At 48.6% G+C, this 15,865-nt stretch overlaps 2 protein-coding genes across 11 annotated transcripts in view; one reads left to right on the top strand and one right to left on the bottom strand.

The window, feature by feature from the left end:
* Nucleotides 1–8,516, bottom strand: part of Kdm5b (lysine demethylase 5B) — a 78,136-nt gene extending 69,620 nt beyond the window's left edge. Inside the window, exons 1-3 of one of the 6 annotated variants that reach the window (XM_031383343.1) lie at nucleotides 8,215–8,516; nucleotides 7,932–8,020; nucleotides 7,434–7,557 (exon numbers count right to left, since the gene is read on the bottom strand). Coding sequence is in view for 2 of the 6 variants with exons in the window: in XM_031383314.1 (XP_031239174.1) it covers nucleotides 5,032–5,271 (240 nt within the window). In the remaining 4 variants the exon portion in view is untranslated. Of the gene's footprint in view, nucleotides 1–3,595; nucleotides 4,604–5,031; nucleotides 5,299–5,346; nucleotides 5,394–5,470; nucleotides 5,868–7,433; nucleotides 7,558–7,931; nucleotides 8,021–8,214 lie in introns of those variants that run through there. The other 5 variants (XM_031383332.1, XM_031383319.1, XM_031383325.1 and 2 more) reach the window with 5 other exon arrangements.
* LOC116099574 (alpha-1,3-mannosyl-glycoprotein 4-beta-N-acetylglucosaminyltransferase-like protein MGAT4E) overlaps nucleotides 4,258–15,865 on the top strand; it is a 21,092-nt gene continuing 9,484 nt past the window's right edge. Inside the window, exons 1-2 of one of the 5 annotated variants that reach the window (XM_031383388.1) lie at nucleotides 4,285–4,345; nucleotides 7,483–7,549. The gene's annotated coding sequence lies outside the window, so the exon portion shown is untranslated. The other 4 variants (XM_031383398.1, XM_031383373.1, XM_031383382.1 and 1 more) reach the window with 4 other exon arrangements.

Below are 15,865 nucleotides of genomic sequence, written 5' to 3'. Positions count from 1 at the left end.
CCTGCAACAAGACAAAACCTCACATGTTCTCTACAATCAGTTTGGTCCTCATTCCAGGAATGTTGTTCTTTGCTTTTATCTAAAAAAATAACTACAGCAACTATTTTCTATACTAGTAACATTTTTCTTTTAAAAAAAAGAGCTGGGCATGTTGACCCAGGCTTTTAATCCCAACACTCGGGGGGGGGGGGGGGGGGGGGGGGGGGGGGGGGGGGGGCGAGGCAGGTGGATGTCTATGAGCTCCAGGATAGCCAGGGCTATTACACAGAAAAACCCTAACTCAAAACGAACAAACAAAAAAAGAAGTTAGGGGATGGTAAGATAGATGGCACAGGGGGTGAAAATATTTTTCACTTGTTGCACAAGCCTGACAACCTAAGGTTTATCCCCAGGACCCATATAAAAGCCACATCTGGCTGGGCCATGGTGGCACATGGGAGGCAGAGGCAGGCAGATTTCTGAGTATACAGAGAAACCCTGTCTCGAAAAAAAGAAAAGAAAAAGCCAGATGTTAGCATGCCTCTGTGATCTTGTCCAGCACTCTGAAGCTTTCTCGGTAACTAGCCAGAAGTACACCTGGCAAAAACAGCAGTGGCCTGAGAACACATCTCCTGAGACCTGTCCTCTGACCGCCACAGCACAGCAGGACACTGTGCATCTGCTCACTTCCTCACACTCAAACATAGGCACAAAGAGAAGCTTAAAACTGCATTTCTACCCTGGTAGTTATGGCTTTCTCAAAAAAAGTATTCTTATATCCAGGAAAAAAAGGTTTAGGTGATTTTCAAAGTTTTATGTAAGAAGAGTATTGTGTACATGTGTGAATGTGCTTGTGCTGGTGCATGCATGATATGTGCTTGTGCTAGTGCATGCACCAGAGGGCACCAAGTACAGTTCTCTCACACTCTCTCTCTGCACTAGGCAGGAAGCCAGGGGAAGCCCAGCAATCCTGTCTCCTTCCCACTCAGGGCTGGGGTTCCAAGGGTACGATGTAGACCATACCCAATTTATTATGTGGATGTTTGGATATTTGACTAAGAACTTCAGTCCTCATGTTTGCACAGTAAATAAATCATAGACTTATATGTATTAAGTGTTTGCCTGCACATATATATATGAACACAACACGGGGGCCTATGCCTGTAGAAGTCAGAAGGCAGCAACAGATCTAATGGAATTGGATATGGATAGTTGTGAGCCACCAAGTGGGTACTGGGAATCAAACCTGGGCATTCCAGAAGAGCAACAAATGCTCTTAATCTGAACCACTCCAGCCTTTTGTTTTGTTTTGTTTTCAAGACAGGGTTTCTCTGTATATCCCTGGCTGTCCTGGAACTCACTCCGTAGACCAGGCTGGCCTCGTACTCAGAAGTCTGCCTGCCTCTGCCTCCCAAGTGCTGGGATGAAAGGTGTGCGCCACCATGGCCCGGCATTTACTTCTTTCTATATGTCCTAATGTGAACCCCCTAAGACGGCAATGAGTGGTCATACAGATGCTTCAGTAACTAAGGCTCTGCAAAGGGCCCAGGTTGATTCTCACACCTATACGGCAGATCACTGCCCTCTTTAATTTCCAGGGTGTCCAATGCCCTCTTCTGGCCTCTGGATGATAGCCATGCCCATGGTCACATATATATACATACAGGCCAAACACAAAGTAAAAATCAATCACAAAACAAAAAGGTGGCAAGTCTATAAAACGATCCCATTATTGCATATAAATTATATAGACTATATATGTCTATATGCATATCTATGTGTAATATATATTTTAAACCCTCTAAAAGCAAGTTGCCATTTTAGCAAACTTCTGCCTACCCACTCCTGTATTGCAAACATCCTTGACTTTTATTACCCTCCAAATTAAACAAGCCAAGTTCATGAATTTGATCCCAGAACACAAATGAGAGTCCAGAGTTCTATAAACTGTCTTCTGACCTCCACACGTGTACTGCAGTATATCATGTGTACATGTGTACAAACGTAAACACACACGATGTAAAACCAAAACAAAATGCAGAACAGTGATGGCGCACACCTTTAAACCCAGCACTAGGGAGGCAGAGGCAGATGGATCTTAGAGTTCAAGGCCAGCCAGGTCTACAGAGAAGCAGGTGTGGTGGTGACATACCTGCTTTAACCCCAGCAGACCTCACAGGTTCAAGGATTTGGCCAAAGCTACAGCAGGACACGCCCCTGCCTCTCAAGCACTGTTGTAATTAGCACTTCTTACAAACTGTATTTTCAATTTCTCCTTGTTCTCCAAGTGGAATTAACAAGCTCACTCAGAGATGCTGACTTCATTACAACAGTCTTACAAGTAATGGCTCTAAAGATGAAGATTAAAAACAACCAAAGGAGTTAAAATTTTAAAAAATAGTGTTTATTGTGCCATCTGGGGTTTGATTTAAATGTGACTTTTGGTCATTACGGAAGGAGGATTTTGTGGACTCTGTCTAACTGCAGCTGTGTTAGGTAGCTGAAAGCTATCACACATTGCTACCACATTGGAAAAACTCAAGAAAATGTCTACTAAGCAGCCAAATACTACACAGTGAAAATAACATTTGGACTTAAATATTTAAGGACTCAAAGAGGAAGAAAATAAAAAACAAGTAAAATTAATTTAATGTCTCGCCTCAGAAAAAAGCTTGGCTATCCCTTATACTTCTTTGAAATAAGGTTGGGTACTGTCTTAAACCTGAGGTTTTCATATAGTCTTGACTCATCATTTTATCAGTTACCTTGCTGTTTTGTATCTGTTAACTCTTATGCACTCATACACAATATAATGTAAACACCCTAAGTTTTCACAAGCAAAGCAGGGCAAGACCCTCAGTAAGAAAACAGGTACAGACCAACGCTATCTAAGTACCATTAATTAAAGATTAAAGCTAAGAACAAAAGGAAATAGAAAAGCTTTTATGATTCTTCCCCTTACATACTAAAAGTGTATCCCAATCTCCAAATCTCTTAAATTTAGCCACTAGAGTTCCAAAAACTCAATGAACAGAAATCTAGAGATAAAGGAATTATAAAAAGCTACACCATAAAAAATATTTATTTCTTAAAGGCTTATTTTGTTGCCACGTTTCAACTATATGAAACCACTTGTTCCAGCTTTCCTAACACAAAACACTTCCCAAACAAAGACTGTTTATGGTCTCTTAAGAAGCCTTTGTTCCAGGACCCCTCTGTTCAAGAGCTACAACTTCTGGATTTTCTGTTTGTGGTTCTATCAACAGCAAATACTGGCAAACTCTTCCACACTGGCATAGGAGTTTTGTTAAACAAAGGAAGAAGCAAGTCCCCTCCACACAAAGGAGTCTCCAAAACAGTTATGTTTGTACATTATTTCTTCCCCTTTACCTCTCTCCTCTCAGGCTGTAGTATATAGTATTCTCAATAGAAAATGGTGGCCATCATGTGTGACATTCAGAATGGGAAAAAGCAAAACAAACGCACAAATCCTAAAGGCTGCCATTAAGCTGCTAGCCCACATGAGGAAATGGGCAGCCAAACCTAACCAAAGCAGCTCTGTTTTTCGAAGAAAACAGCTCTATAAAAGGCAAAGACGGTAAGAAAGAAGACTTACCCAGTCCTAGTATGCCACAATGCCAACATGGAGGACAAGTCACAGGAACCCAGCTCCTCTTAGATTCTGGTTTCTAATAAGTTAGACAAGTTTCCTAATTTCTAGATAAGACCCCACTAGTGCAAACATGCAACAGCCACATTCATCTTTCCTGGCACATTAAGATAAAGCTAAATCGCTCAATGTCTGAAACGTGGTCCCCACTTCAGAATCAAACCCTTAGGTCTAACCAGACAAGGGTGTAACTTCTGCAGGCCTCTACAGTAACAGAAATCTGCCTTAAAGCCACAACGATCGACCCTGTCCATTTCACCAGAAGTAGTGAATCTATTTCCAAACGTTCCACACACACACACACACACACACACACACACACACGCTGACCTGGCCAGTTATTTTCTGAGGCACTTCATTTCTGTTTTTTAAAGTTGTCCAAGAGCAACTAAAATATGGCCTCTGTGTTTTAATTTTTTTCTTTCGTGGGGGTAGTGAAAAGATAAGGCTTATTGGGGGGGATCTCTCGAAAGCAGGCTTTTCCCCACCGTTACTCAAAATGCCATTACAAAGAGCAAGTTTAAGGGGGGAAGGGGGTGAAAGGCGCGGGTGGGGGGGAGGGTCTTCTTCCACTTGAGAGCAAGGGAAGAAGATAGAAAATTCTTAAACGGTAGGCAAGGCAGTTAAACCTTTCCAACCGTCCGGGCCGGTCCAACGGTCGCTTCGGCCAACTCAGACTCAGGTCATCCCAAAAAGGTAGGCGAAAGACCTGGGGTGTCGCAGCGCATCCAGTTCCGGCTGGGGGGGGGGGGCCTGGCCGGGGAAGGAGTGGGCCGGGCTCTACGCGGACGTTGCAGCCGTTAGGGCTGTCTTGGGGACACCCCACCCCTCGCAGCGCCCCCCCCCAAAGCTCGAGGCGCCCGAGAGCAGGGAAGGCTAGGGACCAGGAGGAAACCTCCTAGAGCTCCTCTGACATCTCCCCTCCAAGCTCAGCCCCAGCCAGGCCTCTCCCGGGAGCAAAGCGGTGCTGCCCGAAGTCCGCGGGGAAGAGTCCGCCCGCCAGGCCGGGCGAGCATCAGGAACCTCGCCGCCTGGCCGGGCCCGGCCCCACAATCCTCAAAGTGCCCCCCTCCCCAATCCTTGCACACCCCACCACCACTCAGCCAAGCCGCTCCAGACCGGACCGGCGGCTCCTCCCCGCCCCCAGTGGCGCTGGCCGCCCCCCGCCCCCAGCTCGCCCCGGGGACTCCCGGAGGCCGAGGGACCAGGTGGTGGTGGGGGACCCGGGTCCGGAGGGTGGGGCGCTCAGGTGAGGGCAGCTTCGGGCCGACACCGCCACCACACAAAGGACCAGGGGCTCCCGCCGCCATATTGAAAACTTTCCTCCTCGCACGACAACTCGCAAGTCCCCCCCCACCCCCACCCGTCACACACCCCCGCACCCCGAAGAAGAGGAGGAGGCGAGGACCAGCCACCGAGCCGTGCGGGCCCACAGCCCTGCCTCCGCGCCCGCGTCTCAGCCGGGCTCGGGAGGACTCCCCAGCGACCACCCCGGCGGCTGCCAACCCACTCCAGCCCGCACCGCCGCCGGGCCGTGCAGCGCTCCAGCCCCCGGGGAGCCGCACGGACCTGACCCTCCCGCCGCCCAGCCGGAGCCCGCTGCCCGCCCTCACGGCCCGCATGCCACCCGGGACCAGCCCTCGCGCCTTCCTCCCTCCGCCGCATCTCCCACCCTCCCGGGCCGCCCCAAACTTGACTGGGCCCGCAGGGACCACTGCTCGCCGCCCCCGCGCCTCCTCCGGCCTCCGGGGCCGCGCGTCCTCGCTCCCTCCTCCCCCCCAGCCCAGCCGCGAGCAGGATCCGGGGTGCTGGCTGACTCACCGGCGGCGGCCGCACCTTACAGATCCCAGTCTGCTCGGCGATGGGCCGGATCTTGTGGATGAAAGCGAAGGGGTCCGCGAACTCTTCCCAGCTGGGCTCGAAGACCGGACACTCGGGGGGAGGCAGGAACTCTCCCAGCGGGCCCGGGCCCCCAAGGGGCAGCGCCGGGCGCGGGCCTGGGGGCAGCGCGGTGGCCGGCTCCATCACCGCGAACTGGGCAGGGGCGAGCACGGGGCAAGCTCCGCAACCGCGGCAGCGAGCTCCGCTCCGTCCGGAACCTGTGCACAGGCACAGCTCGGGCGACAAGTCCGACTTCTACTAGCAACGGCAACACCTAGGGCTTTTTCAGCCTTCCGACGACGACGTCTTGCCGCTACCCCACGCCGTGCGCCTCCGCCGCCACGGCGAGGAAAAAAGTCCCCGCTGCCACCCCGAGCCAGGTCTCGCCCCGCCCCCTAGCCGGGAGGGGCAGGGGCCTTCCGCCTGGGATGTTTCTCCTTAAGGCTTCGGTTGACCACTCAAGTTTCAGAATTCTTGCTCTCAAGAAGTTAACAGTCTTAGTAGAGAGAACAGAGCTACCTACAGTCGATCAATCACGTCATATGTTTTTGCCACGAAGGATTTACATAGGAAAACCCGAGAGGCAGAGTACTGAAATCGGAGGATTCTCCAGGTAGAGAAAACAGCCTGAACACAGGACAGCAAGAACAGACACAAGCTATAGCAAGGATAGTAATAACTCTTCGAGCACTTGCTTGTCGTAGACACAGTGTAAAGTGCAAGTGCTTTTCGGGAATGTTTAGTCTGTGAGGGGCTTAAGTGTTTGACCAAATCCAACAGTTCAGACTATTTATTGGAAAGTGGGGTTTGTTGCAGAGAAGTCACACATACAAGGTTGGATTGAGCAAAAGAATCTTCTAGTCATTCAGTCAAGGAACGATGGGCCTAAATAAATTCAGCAGCGCTATAGATTGAAATGAAATTGTAGGAAATAAAAGCTAGACTAGGAAGGCTCCATAAGAACAGCATACTAAGGGGCTGACCAGTTGGTGTTGCTGGGATAAGCATCCAGATTATGCCATGCGCATGTCATTCTAGGGAAGGGGTGCCCACTGGTCAACAGCCTGAGCCTGGGATGTCTCTGGTACACAGATTTTCAACAGGCTGAAAGGTACAGGTCTGAAGAAAAGAGATCGGAGGTTTGATCCCAGTGTTTCAGAGGAAGCAAAGGAAGAGCTGAAAGGTTAAGTGACTATGAAAAACAAAGATGGGGGATGGCCCCAGACCAGAAAAAGTCAGGTCATAAGTAGAACTTGAACACAAAAATGATTTCTTTAATATAGAACGAAAACAAACACATGGAAGGACTGCTTGGCACTGTATAAGGAGGGATCAGTGGCTCCACAGCCCTCCTTTCAGAATAGGCCATCTCTCTGAGCCTCTGGGTTTAATTTTTAATAAGACTAATGTGGCTGAGGCTGGCCTGGGACACTCTATGTAGCCAAAGGTGACTTTGATCTCCTGATCCTCCTGCCTCAACCTCTTAAACGCTGGGGTTACAGTTGTATCCCATCACACACAGACCATGGTTCTACAGCTTAAATAAGGAAAAAGTTAGAAGTTAGATGTGGTGGCACACACCTATAATCCTACACAAAGTTCCAGGCCAGCCAGATCTGCATAATGAGCTCCTGCATCAAAAAAACAAGCCTGGAGAGATGGCTCAGCAGATTAAGGGCATTTGCTTCTGCCTTAGAGAATGGAAACTGAGTTTCCAGATCAACACCCATCAGCTCCCAATTGCCTCTTCACTCCAACCTCAGAGGCTCTGAGGTCTCTCCTGGCCTCTACAAACAACACATAACACATTTTAAAATATTTCTAAAATGTAAAAAATACAAAACATTTTTCAGTAAAGGGGAGAAAGGTCCCATTCTTTAATAAGCTCCATAGGGGTAGGTACCTGGCCTCCAAAACACTTCAGTAATTCTTGAAGGCAAAACTTTCCTTAGCTCTACAGGGACTTGGAGCCTGAATAAGTCGTCTCCTGCTGCAGATGAGATGGAACCAATGAAGCAGGTACCAACCTATTCATTAAAAAAAAAAAAAGTATAATAAGGTGATACAGCAGGTTAGAAAATGGTGGGAAACCTAGAAAAGAAGTATAGAATTTACCAAATTTTTGAGTCAAGATTTCACTATGTATCTCTGACTAGCCTGAAACTCACATATTGACCAGGCTGAACTCGGAGGTGCTAGGATTAAAGACATCTCACCTCACCCAGCTTGCCATTTTTGTTTTTGTTTTTTGGTTTTTGGTTTTTTTTCGAGACAGGGTTTCTCTGTGTAGCCTTGGCTGTCCTGGAACTCACTCTGTAGACCAGGCTGCCAGCTTGCCATTTAAAAACCTTGCTGATTATATATATATATTGAGGTGGAAAAATGAAACAGGATTGCATACTTGTAGCCAAAGCTGGCCTCGAATTCACCATGTAGGGCAGGCTGACCTCATTCCCAAAGGCTAGAATTTCAGATGATCCTTCATGTTGACTGAAAAAAAAAATCTTTTGTTTTCGCTCTTGGCCCTGGCCCTGGGTGTTATATGTGTCGTGTGTGTCTGAGGGCCTTCCCGGAATTGGATTTTTCTGTCATGTTCTCTGCCTTGGGAGAGGACAGTACTTTCACCCTTGACGTTAGCATCATACAAACCAAATAGGTTATAATTTTCAGACTTCTGGACATACATGAATTGTGGGTATGTAACTGGAAGATACGATCTTAGGAAAAATCTCAGTTGTCTATGACCTAGGCATCTTCTCTCCCAACTTTCAAGGTCTACTAGTCTTGCTTCCTCCATTTCCGGTAGTGATCCTAAACGAGGGGATGCTAGGACTCTCAGATCAAGCAGCAGCTGTTTGGCTCCACACCAACTCTGATGTTGAGACGCTGAGGAAGCCGACGGTTGCCAAGCTTGTTAAGAGAACGTAGGGCCTGAGAGGGATCTCTACTTAAAGGCAACCGCTCCCCCGCCCCCCAGAAGACGCTTCCCCTTGCCCTTTATGATGTGTGTTTACATGGGCGGAGGGATCCCTCGCCAGCTGACAGCCACACCGCGGCCGGCTCTTCTTTTTTTAAAGAGCCTAGCCACAGGCGATGATTGGCCGCGGCCCGAGCCGCATCAGCCTCCGGGGGCGGGGCCCGGGCCGCATTGTCTAGTGTGGGGCCGGCTGGACGCCCCAGAGGCCGGACTTGGGTAACCCCGGCCTGGAGGTGCCCGGCCCCGGCTTCCCAGGGGGTTGGGAGCGAGGACTGGGCGGAGCCACGGCGCCAGGTTCCCCGGGGAGAGAGGGGCTGCAGCCCCGGCGGCCGGAGCCGAACCGAGCCCGCTCGGAGTGCCACGTCTCCAGGAACCCCCCTCCTTACTCCTGGACGACACTCCGCCTCCGCCCCGGACTCCGTCCCCCAGCCACCCCATGAGTGCTGGAGAGCCTCTAGATGCATCCCTAGGGATCGATGTTTTCATCCGGCCCACTCGGCCGTCAGACCCCAACCTCCCCCAGCAGGCTGAGCTCCAACTCCGGCCTGCACCCCAAGAGCGCAGCCTGTGCCCTAAATCTGCCTGCTGTTCTAAGAGGCGCTGATCCTCCTTCCGGTCGCCGTGCGGCGGAGACCGGGCTTCTGAGTTCCAAACGCTCTCTGTCCACATCGCCCCCACCCCTCCCGCCTGGCTCGGGGTCGGAGCCCCAGATGAGAGGGGGCAGGCCTGGCTCCCCGGAATCCCGGGAGGGGGCGGCGGCCAGGGCAGCACGTAGCGCACGTGTCGATCCCGCTCCCCACCCCCTCCGCACGGCAGACGCCTCGACGGGGCTCCCGTGTCGTCCTTGTCCCTTCCTTCCGCTCTGGCCTTACTTCAGTGTGTCGAGTCTACGACCACCCGTATTTTCCCGTACCCATCTCCTATTTTCCCAAGTATCGGCACTGCACCATCTCAGTTTCTCATCTCCAGTTCAGTGACAACATCTGAACTCAGCACCTTTCGTTCTCGGGAATATTTGGTGTCAGGTGTCCCCCTGGGGCCACCACGGGACGTCCCCTCTGCTTGTTTTGTGTCTTTCCAAAACGTCTCGTTGCTACTCTTTATTGCTAGTTTTATAGCTCGGCATCTGTTTGTCAGCGTAGTCCCTGCGAACTCCTCAGCACGTGCCCCACCCCTCAGTAAGCCGCTAGAGGGATGGAGTAAAGTCAGTACCAGGCACGTGGGAGCTGCACCACAAATATTTGTAGACAGGGAGGGGAAATGGCCTTGAGTTTCTGTGACTCCAATTGTATGCGGATGAAGCTTTGGGCTGGACACCGAGAAGACTCTTTTTGTCTCACAATAGCTCGGTGTCGAAGTGTTGGGCAGCCCACGCAGTGTGTGAACACAGCGAGATAAAACTTCCTCCCCATCCCCTCCTCTGCTTAATTCCACTGGAACCAGTATCCCTTCCTCTCAGCTCCAAGACCTTCCCTGTGGGCTATCTGAACTCTCTTGGTCCCCACCCCCGGCTGACAGCATGATAAAGGGTCTCATTACGGGGCTCTGTCCTTGGAAAGCGGATCTGGTCTTGAGAGGGGAAGTATCTTTTAACTAAACACCATCGCCTCATCCCTACACACTTCTGAGGCACACATCCAATGGAAGGGAGGAGGGGAAGACCTCTCCTAGACTGGCACTGCACCAGAGCTTCAGTCCCAAACCCTGCCCCTCTCCACTCCCAAAATCTCTGCTGACTCAGCAGCTCAACTGCAAGCCAGAAAACGCACACCTTCGGTGTAACTGGGTGTGAGTCCCAAAGACACAGACCCTTGTGGGGATCAGACACTCCTGTGGAATGTTCCCACGGTGGCGCTGGCCCTACCCACAGGGGCTGGGAGAGGCAAAGTAATCCTCACCAAGGCCTGGGCTTCGGGCGCTCCTGCTCCTACCCATTCCGGTTGGGCCACTTTGGAGACCTGAGACTGTCAAGGAACAGTGTCTAATATTTTTATGGTTTGTTTTGGAGTCAGGGTCTTTCTGTGCAGCTCAGAATGGCCTCAGATTCACAAACTGACCTCAAAGTCACAGCAGTCCTCCTGCTTCAACCTCCCTTAGTTCGGAGCCAAGGAGCAATGTTGTGCTCCTGAAGGGTGAGAGGGTGATACTCCTTGTTTATCCCCCTGCACTCCTAACTCCTCTCAGCACGGCCTGTTCCTCAGATAGCTTACGTGTTTAGGAGTCTCTGTCCCTGGGATGTAACGCGCTGGAACCTTCCAGAGCATCTCCGTATCTGTCTAATTGAAATTCCCCAACCAACTAAAATTACACTGTGTGTTCAGCATAGCATGACTTCCTGAATGCCAAAGGAGGCTTTTTTGTTTTTACATTTTTCTGACACGAACAGCTAATGTGTATAAAAAGAGAGAGAAAGAAAGAAAGAGGCCTGGTAGTGGTGGCACACACCTTTAATCCCAGCACTTGGGAGGCAGAGGCAGGCAGATTTCTGAGTTCGAGGCCAGCCTGGTCTATAGAGTGAGTTCCAGGACAGCCAGGGCTACACAGAGAAACCCTGTCTCGAAAAACCAAAAGAGAGAGAGAGAGAGAAAGAGAGAGAGAAAGAGAGAGAGAGAATCTGAAATACTGTATTATTGCTCTGTCACAAGTCACACAAGTCGGGCTGATAGCCAGGAGTAATTCATAGTCTACTAGACACACCAACCCTATGAAAAAAGAGACACCGAGACTCCCATTAATCAGTCAAGATCACATAATAACAGCTGAGCCAGGATGAGAATGGCAAAGTCAGTCGGCATCTGCCTTTAATCCTCCCCAAACACTAGGCTGGCTTCTGAAAACTATCAGACAATCAGGACCTCCCCTCATCGCCCACCAGCTGTGCCTTCACCTTCTGCCTGAGTCCCACAACTTCCTTCTAGGCAGCTGTGGCTGCACACCATGACTGTAGCAAACTTCAGTGTTTTGTTTACATAGGAGCAAACATTTCACGAAAATCTCCTTATACACTGACACACCTGTATGCTGGTTGAGCCTTGTGAAGTTGATTTTTTGTGATCCACGATGGACTGTGTTTGAGAATAGACTGCTCTAGGGCTACTTTTTCCTACAGTTTTGGCAACTTTAAAAAAGACGTGCAAAGGTACAGAGGGACAAGCAGGTGAAGATGCTGGAAGACCACCAGGCACAAGCCAAAGGGGACAGGCCTTGGAGAAAGAGTCCCACTAACAAGCTAACATTCTGATCTTGGGCATCTAGCTTCCAGAATTGTCAATAAATGTGTGCGGTTTAACCAAATTCCTTCAAATCAGTCTCTCTCTTGATACATAGATATATCTAAGTGATACAGATTATGTGTATGACATGGATACGTAGCCACAAATCTTATTGGTTTTCTTTCCCTAGAAAGCCCTTAGGAATTACCCATAGCAAGTCTTCCTCAAATGCCTAGCTAATCTTGACTTTCAGCCTTCGCCCCTCCCTTGCCCATGTCTCCTCGCCGACCCCAGAAACACTGTCCCCACAGTACAGAAAGCCAGGAATTACACCGTGTCTCTTCTGATTGAAGTTTGCTGAGGCTTACTCATTTCCATTCTTCCACTCACTCCCCTCTGCCCTCTGTTCACAGCCCATCACACCCAGGGCCCACTTTGTGACCCATGTCTTTTTGTTGTTGTTTGGTTTTGTTAGTTTTTTGTTTTTGTTTGTTTGTTTGTCTACACTGAGTTTCTCTATGTAGCCTCCACTGTCTCAAAATTTGATCAGTAGTGCTGGGATTACAGGTGTATACCACTCCCCAGCCAACCCTCCCCCGCCCCACACCCGTGGCTGGGTTCCAATCTCATAACACCTTAGGCAAAATAAGTACCAAGCATAAAGCCAAGATATAATAAGTTCTTCCAATTTTTGTTTTGTTTGAGGTTTTTGAGGTGCGCGGTCATGATATCCTGAGTTGACCTTGAACTCACTATGTGGCCCAGGATAACCCTAACTCCTGGTCCTCTTTTACTTCCCAAAAGCTAGGATTACAGGTGTCTGCCACCATACTGGTTTTTTTTTTGTTTTGTTTGGTCACCCCTTTTATGGCCTGGAATTTCCAATGTAGATAAAGTTGGCCTGAACGCACAGAGATCTCTCTGCCTCTGTGCCTAGAGTTAGATCTAGCCCAACTAACTTGAATTTTTTTTTTTTGAGTCTCCTTTTTTTTTTTTTTAATTCAGATTTTCAGACAGTGTGGCCAGACTGTGTGGAGCTCCGGCCTCTCCAGATGAAACAACGATTGTCAGGAGAACAAGGCTGAACCCCTTGGGGAGGACACAAGGGGGGGGGGTTCCTCACCATCCCCAACCTGCAAGAATGGTTCATCCCCCCAGGATTAAAGGATAATGCTGACTTCAGCCAAATTCCCATCCTTATCAAGGACATCCAAGACCAGCAAACACTGTGCAGCAGATTGACGGCTGCCCTTAACTGCAATGTTGATGAGGACCTAGAGAGGTGTCTGGCCTCTTTCAGATGTATTCTCTCTGTTTTGTTTGATTTTGTTTGTTTGTTTCTGACTCCTCTAACTCCTTCAGAGAAGTAGGAATCTGGTGGTAACAGACAGACAGTCTCTCTGAGTGGTGGTGTATACAAAAGTATGATTTGGACAGCAATGTAGAAATCAGGGAGTTGGACCTTTCAAACGTTCGATGAAAAGAAGGTCAAACTGGCTGGGTAGTGGTGGCACATGCCTTTAATCCCAGCACTTGGGAGGCAGAGGCAGGTGGATTTCTGAGTTCGAGGCCAGCCTGGTCTACAGAGTGAGTTCCAGGACAGCCAGGGCTACACAGAGAAACCCTGTCTCGAAAAAAAAAAAAAAAAAAAAAAAAAAAAAAAAAAAAAAAAAAAGAAAAAGAAGGCCAAGCTAACTTCCATGGTAAGAGAGTGGTGATTGTAGACTACTTGTAATTCAAGTACTTGGCAGGCTGAGAAAGGAGGATTGCCATGAAGTCAAGGCAGGCCTCTAAGCTACTGAGTGAGACCCAGTCAAGAATGAGAGATTCCTTCTACAGACGTGTAAACTTTCATGGAGCTCCTAGTACATGCCAAGTATGAGTATGTGGATGATCTTTTTAAGTTCTTACAAGTACCCTTGAACCATGATCCTAGCACTTGAGAGGTAAAAGCACACATGTCAGAAGTTCAGACATTTCTTTAGTTATTTATTTAAGACCAGGCTGGCCTTGAACTCTCAAAGATCCACCACCCCATTCTCCTTAGTGCTGGGATTAAAAGCATGCACCACTACGCTCAACTCAAATATTTAGTGTATGTATATGAGTGTTTTGACTGCATGTATGCATGTGCCTGGCGTCCATAGAGAGCCCTGGAGCCCTGGAACCGGAGTTACAGAAGGTTATGGGTTGTCAATATGAGTAAGGAGCCTAAAGCCAGCCTGAGTTACAGAGTAAAGTCATAGCCATCGTGAAGTACATGAGATTCTGTCTTAAACAACAAAAGAACCCTTCTGCTACCCTTCTGAGGGTAGACATCTGTCATGATCTTCCCTTGATAGGGGAGGAGCTGGGCTTCAAAAAGACTGAGTCATTTGGCCAAGATCACATGAGCAAGTTAAACAGAAGCAGATTCTAGCCTAGTTTGTCTGGGTCTATAATCTGTTGTTTTTTTTTTTTTTTTTTTAATTTTCTATTTGTTTTTATTTTAGTTTTGCATTTTCAAGACAGGGTTTCTCTACGTAGCCCTGGCTGTCCTGAGCTCCCTTGTATTGTTTTAACCATGCTATGCCCACGGCCCTTCTCTGGCTCCTGGCGCTGTTGCAGCCCCAGCATCTCTCCTAGTGTTTCTTGATGAACAGATCACTATCAACTATCAAGATTCTCTCATAACCCCCGAGCTAATAAAGACTTGTTGAGCATGGTTCTCCGGGCCAGGTACTCTCTGTAAAATGCTATAGATACAGTATCAAATGAAACAAAGTGTCTGTCCTTTTGGAGCTCAGGATTCTAGGCTAGTGAACAGTGACAAACAATACACATAACAAACATGATCATTTCTGGTTGCAACAAATGCTCAGGGGCTAGAGAGATGGCTCAGCCATTAAGAGCACTGACTGCTCTTCCAGAGGTCCTGAGTTCAGTTCCCAGCAACCACATGATGGCTCACAACCATCTGTAATGAGATCTGATGTCCTCTTCTGGTGTGTCTGAAGACAGCTACAGTGTATTCATATAAATAAAATAAATCTTAAAAAACAAAACAAAACAAAAAATGTTCAGGAAAACCTAACAGACCACCCAATAGATACGGAAAGACGGAAATGGTCCTGAGTGGCGCTGAGCTCCATTAGCCAGCGACTGATGCAGGGCAGCAGAGAAAACATCCAAGCTCGGGCTCAGTGGCAGCAGGGAAGGGGCAGCAATAGGGTAAACCTACAGAGGAGTGCTCTAAAACAACAACATGTTCAAAGACCCTGACTCAGGTCCTATATACCTTACAGGCCATCCTCCAAGAAAACAAGCCTCTAAATCTAGAGAGAGAAACCTCACAGGCAGGCCCCAATCAGGAGCCAAGGCTTTCTTTTATTTGCAGTGAGAGGCCCTCAGAGAATGGCAAGAAGAGGAGAGATATCAGTTGATTTAGGACTTTTTCCTTTTCTGTTATCTGTCTATCTATCACCTATCTATCTACCTACCTACTATGGTGTTTTTGAGACTTTTTTGGGGGAGGGGGGTTGTTTTGTTTTTTGTTTGTTTGTTTTGTTTTGTTTTGTTTTGTTTTGTTGAGACAAGGTTTCTTTGTGTAGTCCTGGCTGTCCTGGAACTCACTCTGTAGACCAGGCTGGCCTCGGACTCAGAAATCCACCTGCCTCTGCCTCCCAAGTGCTGGGATTAAAGGCATGCACCACCACCTCCCGGCTTTGTAGCCCTGATTCTGTAAATCAAGCTGGCCCAATGAAAAGATCTAATTGTCTCTGTCTCCCAGGTGCTGGGATTAAAGGTGTGTATTATCAAAGGCCTGATTCTTTTTCCTTTTTTTGGACAGGTCTTTTTATGAAGTCTATGTTGGCTTCTAACTCATGATACACCTACCTTAGACTTCTGAGTGCTAGGCAAGCATATGCTACCACACTAGATTATATATATATATATGTATATATGTGTGTGTGTGTGTGTGTGTGTGGTTTTTCCAGACAGGGTTTCTCTGTTTAGCCCTGTCTGTCCTAGAACTCACTCTGTAGACCAGGCTGGCCTCAAACTCAGAAATCCACCTGCCTCTGCCTCCCAAATGCTGGGTTTAAAGGTGTGCACCACCACCACCTGGCACTTCTTTTTTTTATTAGCTATTTTCTTTATTTACAT

The sequence above is a fragment of the Mastomys coucha genome, unplaced genomic scaffold, assembly GCF_008632895.1.
Source record: "Mastomys coucha isolate ucsf_1 unplaced genomic scaffold, UCSF_Mcou_1 pScaffold1, whole genome shotgun sequence".
Classification (NCBI taxonomy): Eukaryota; Metazoa; Chordata; class Mammalia; order Rodentia; family Muridae; genus Mastomys; species Mastomys coucha.
The sequence above is the reverse complement of the archived record's forward strand: the minus strand, read 5'-3'. Positions and strand labels throughout refer to the sequence as shown.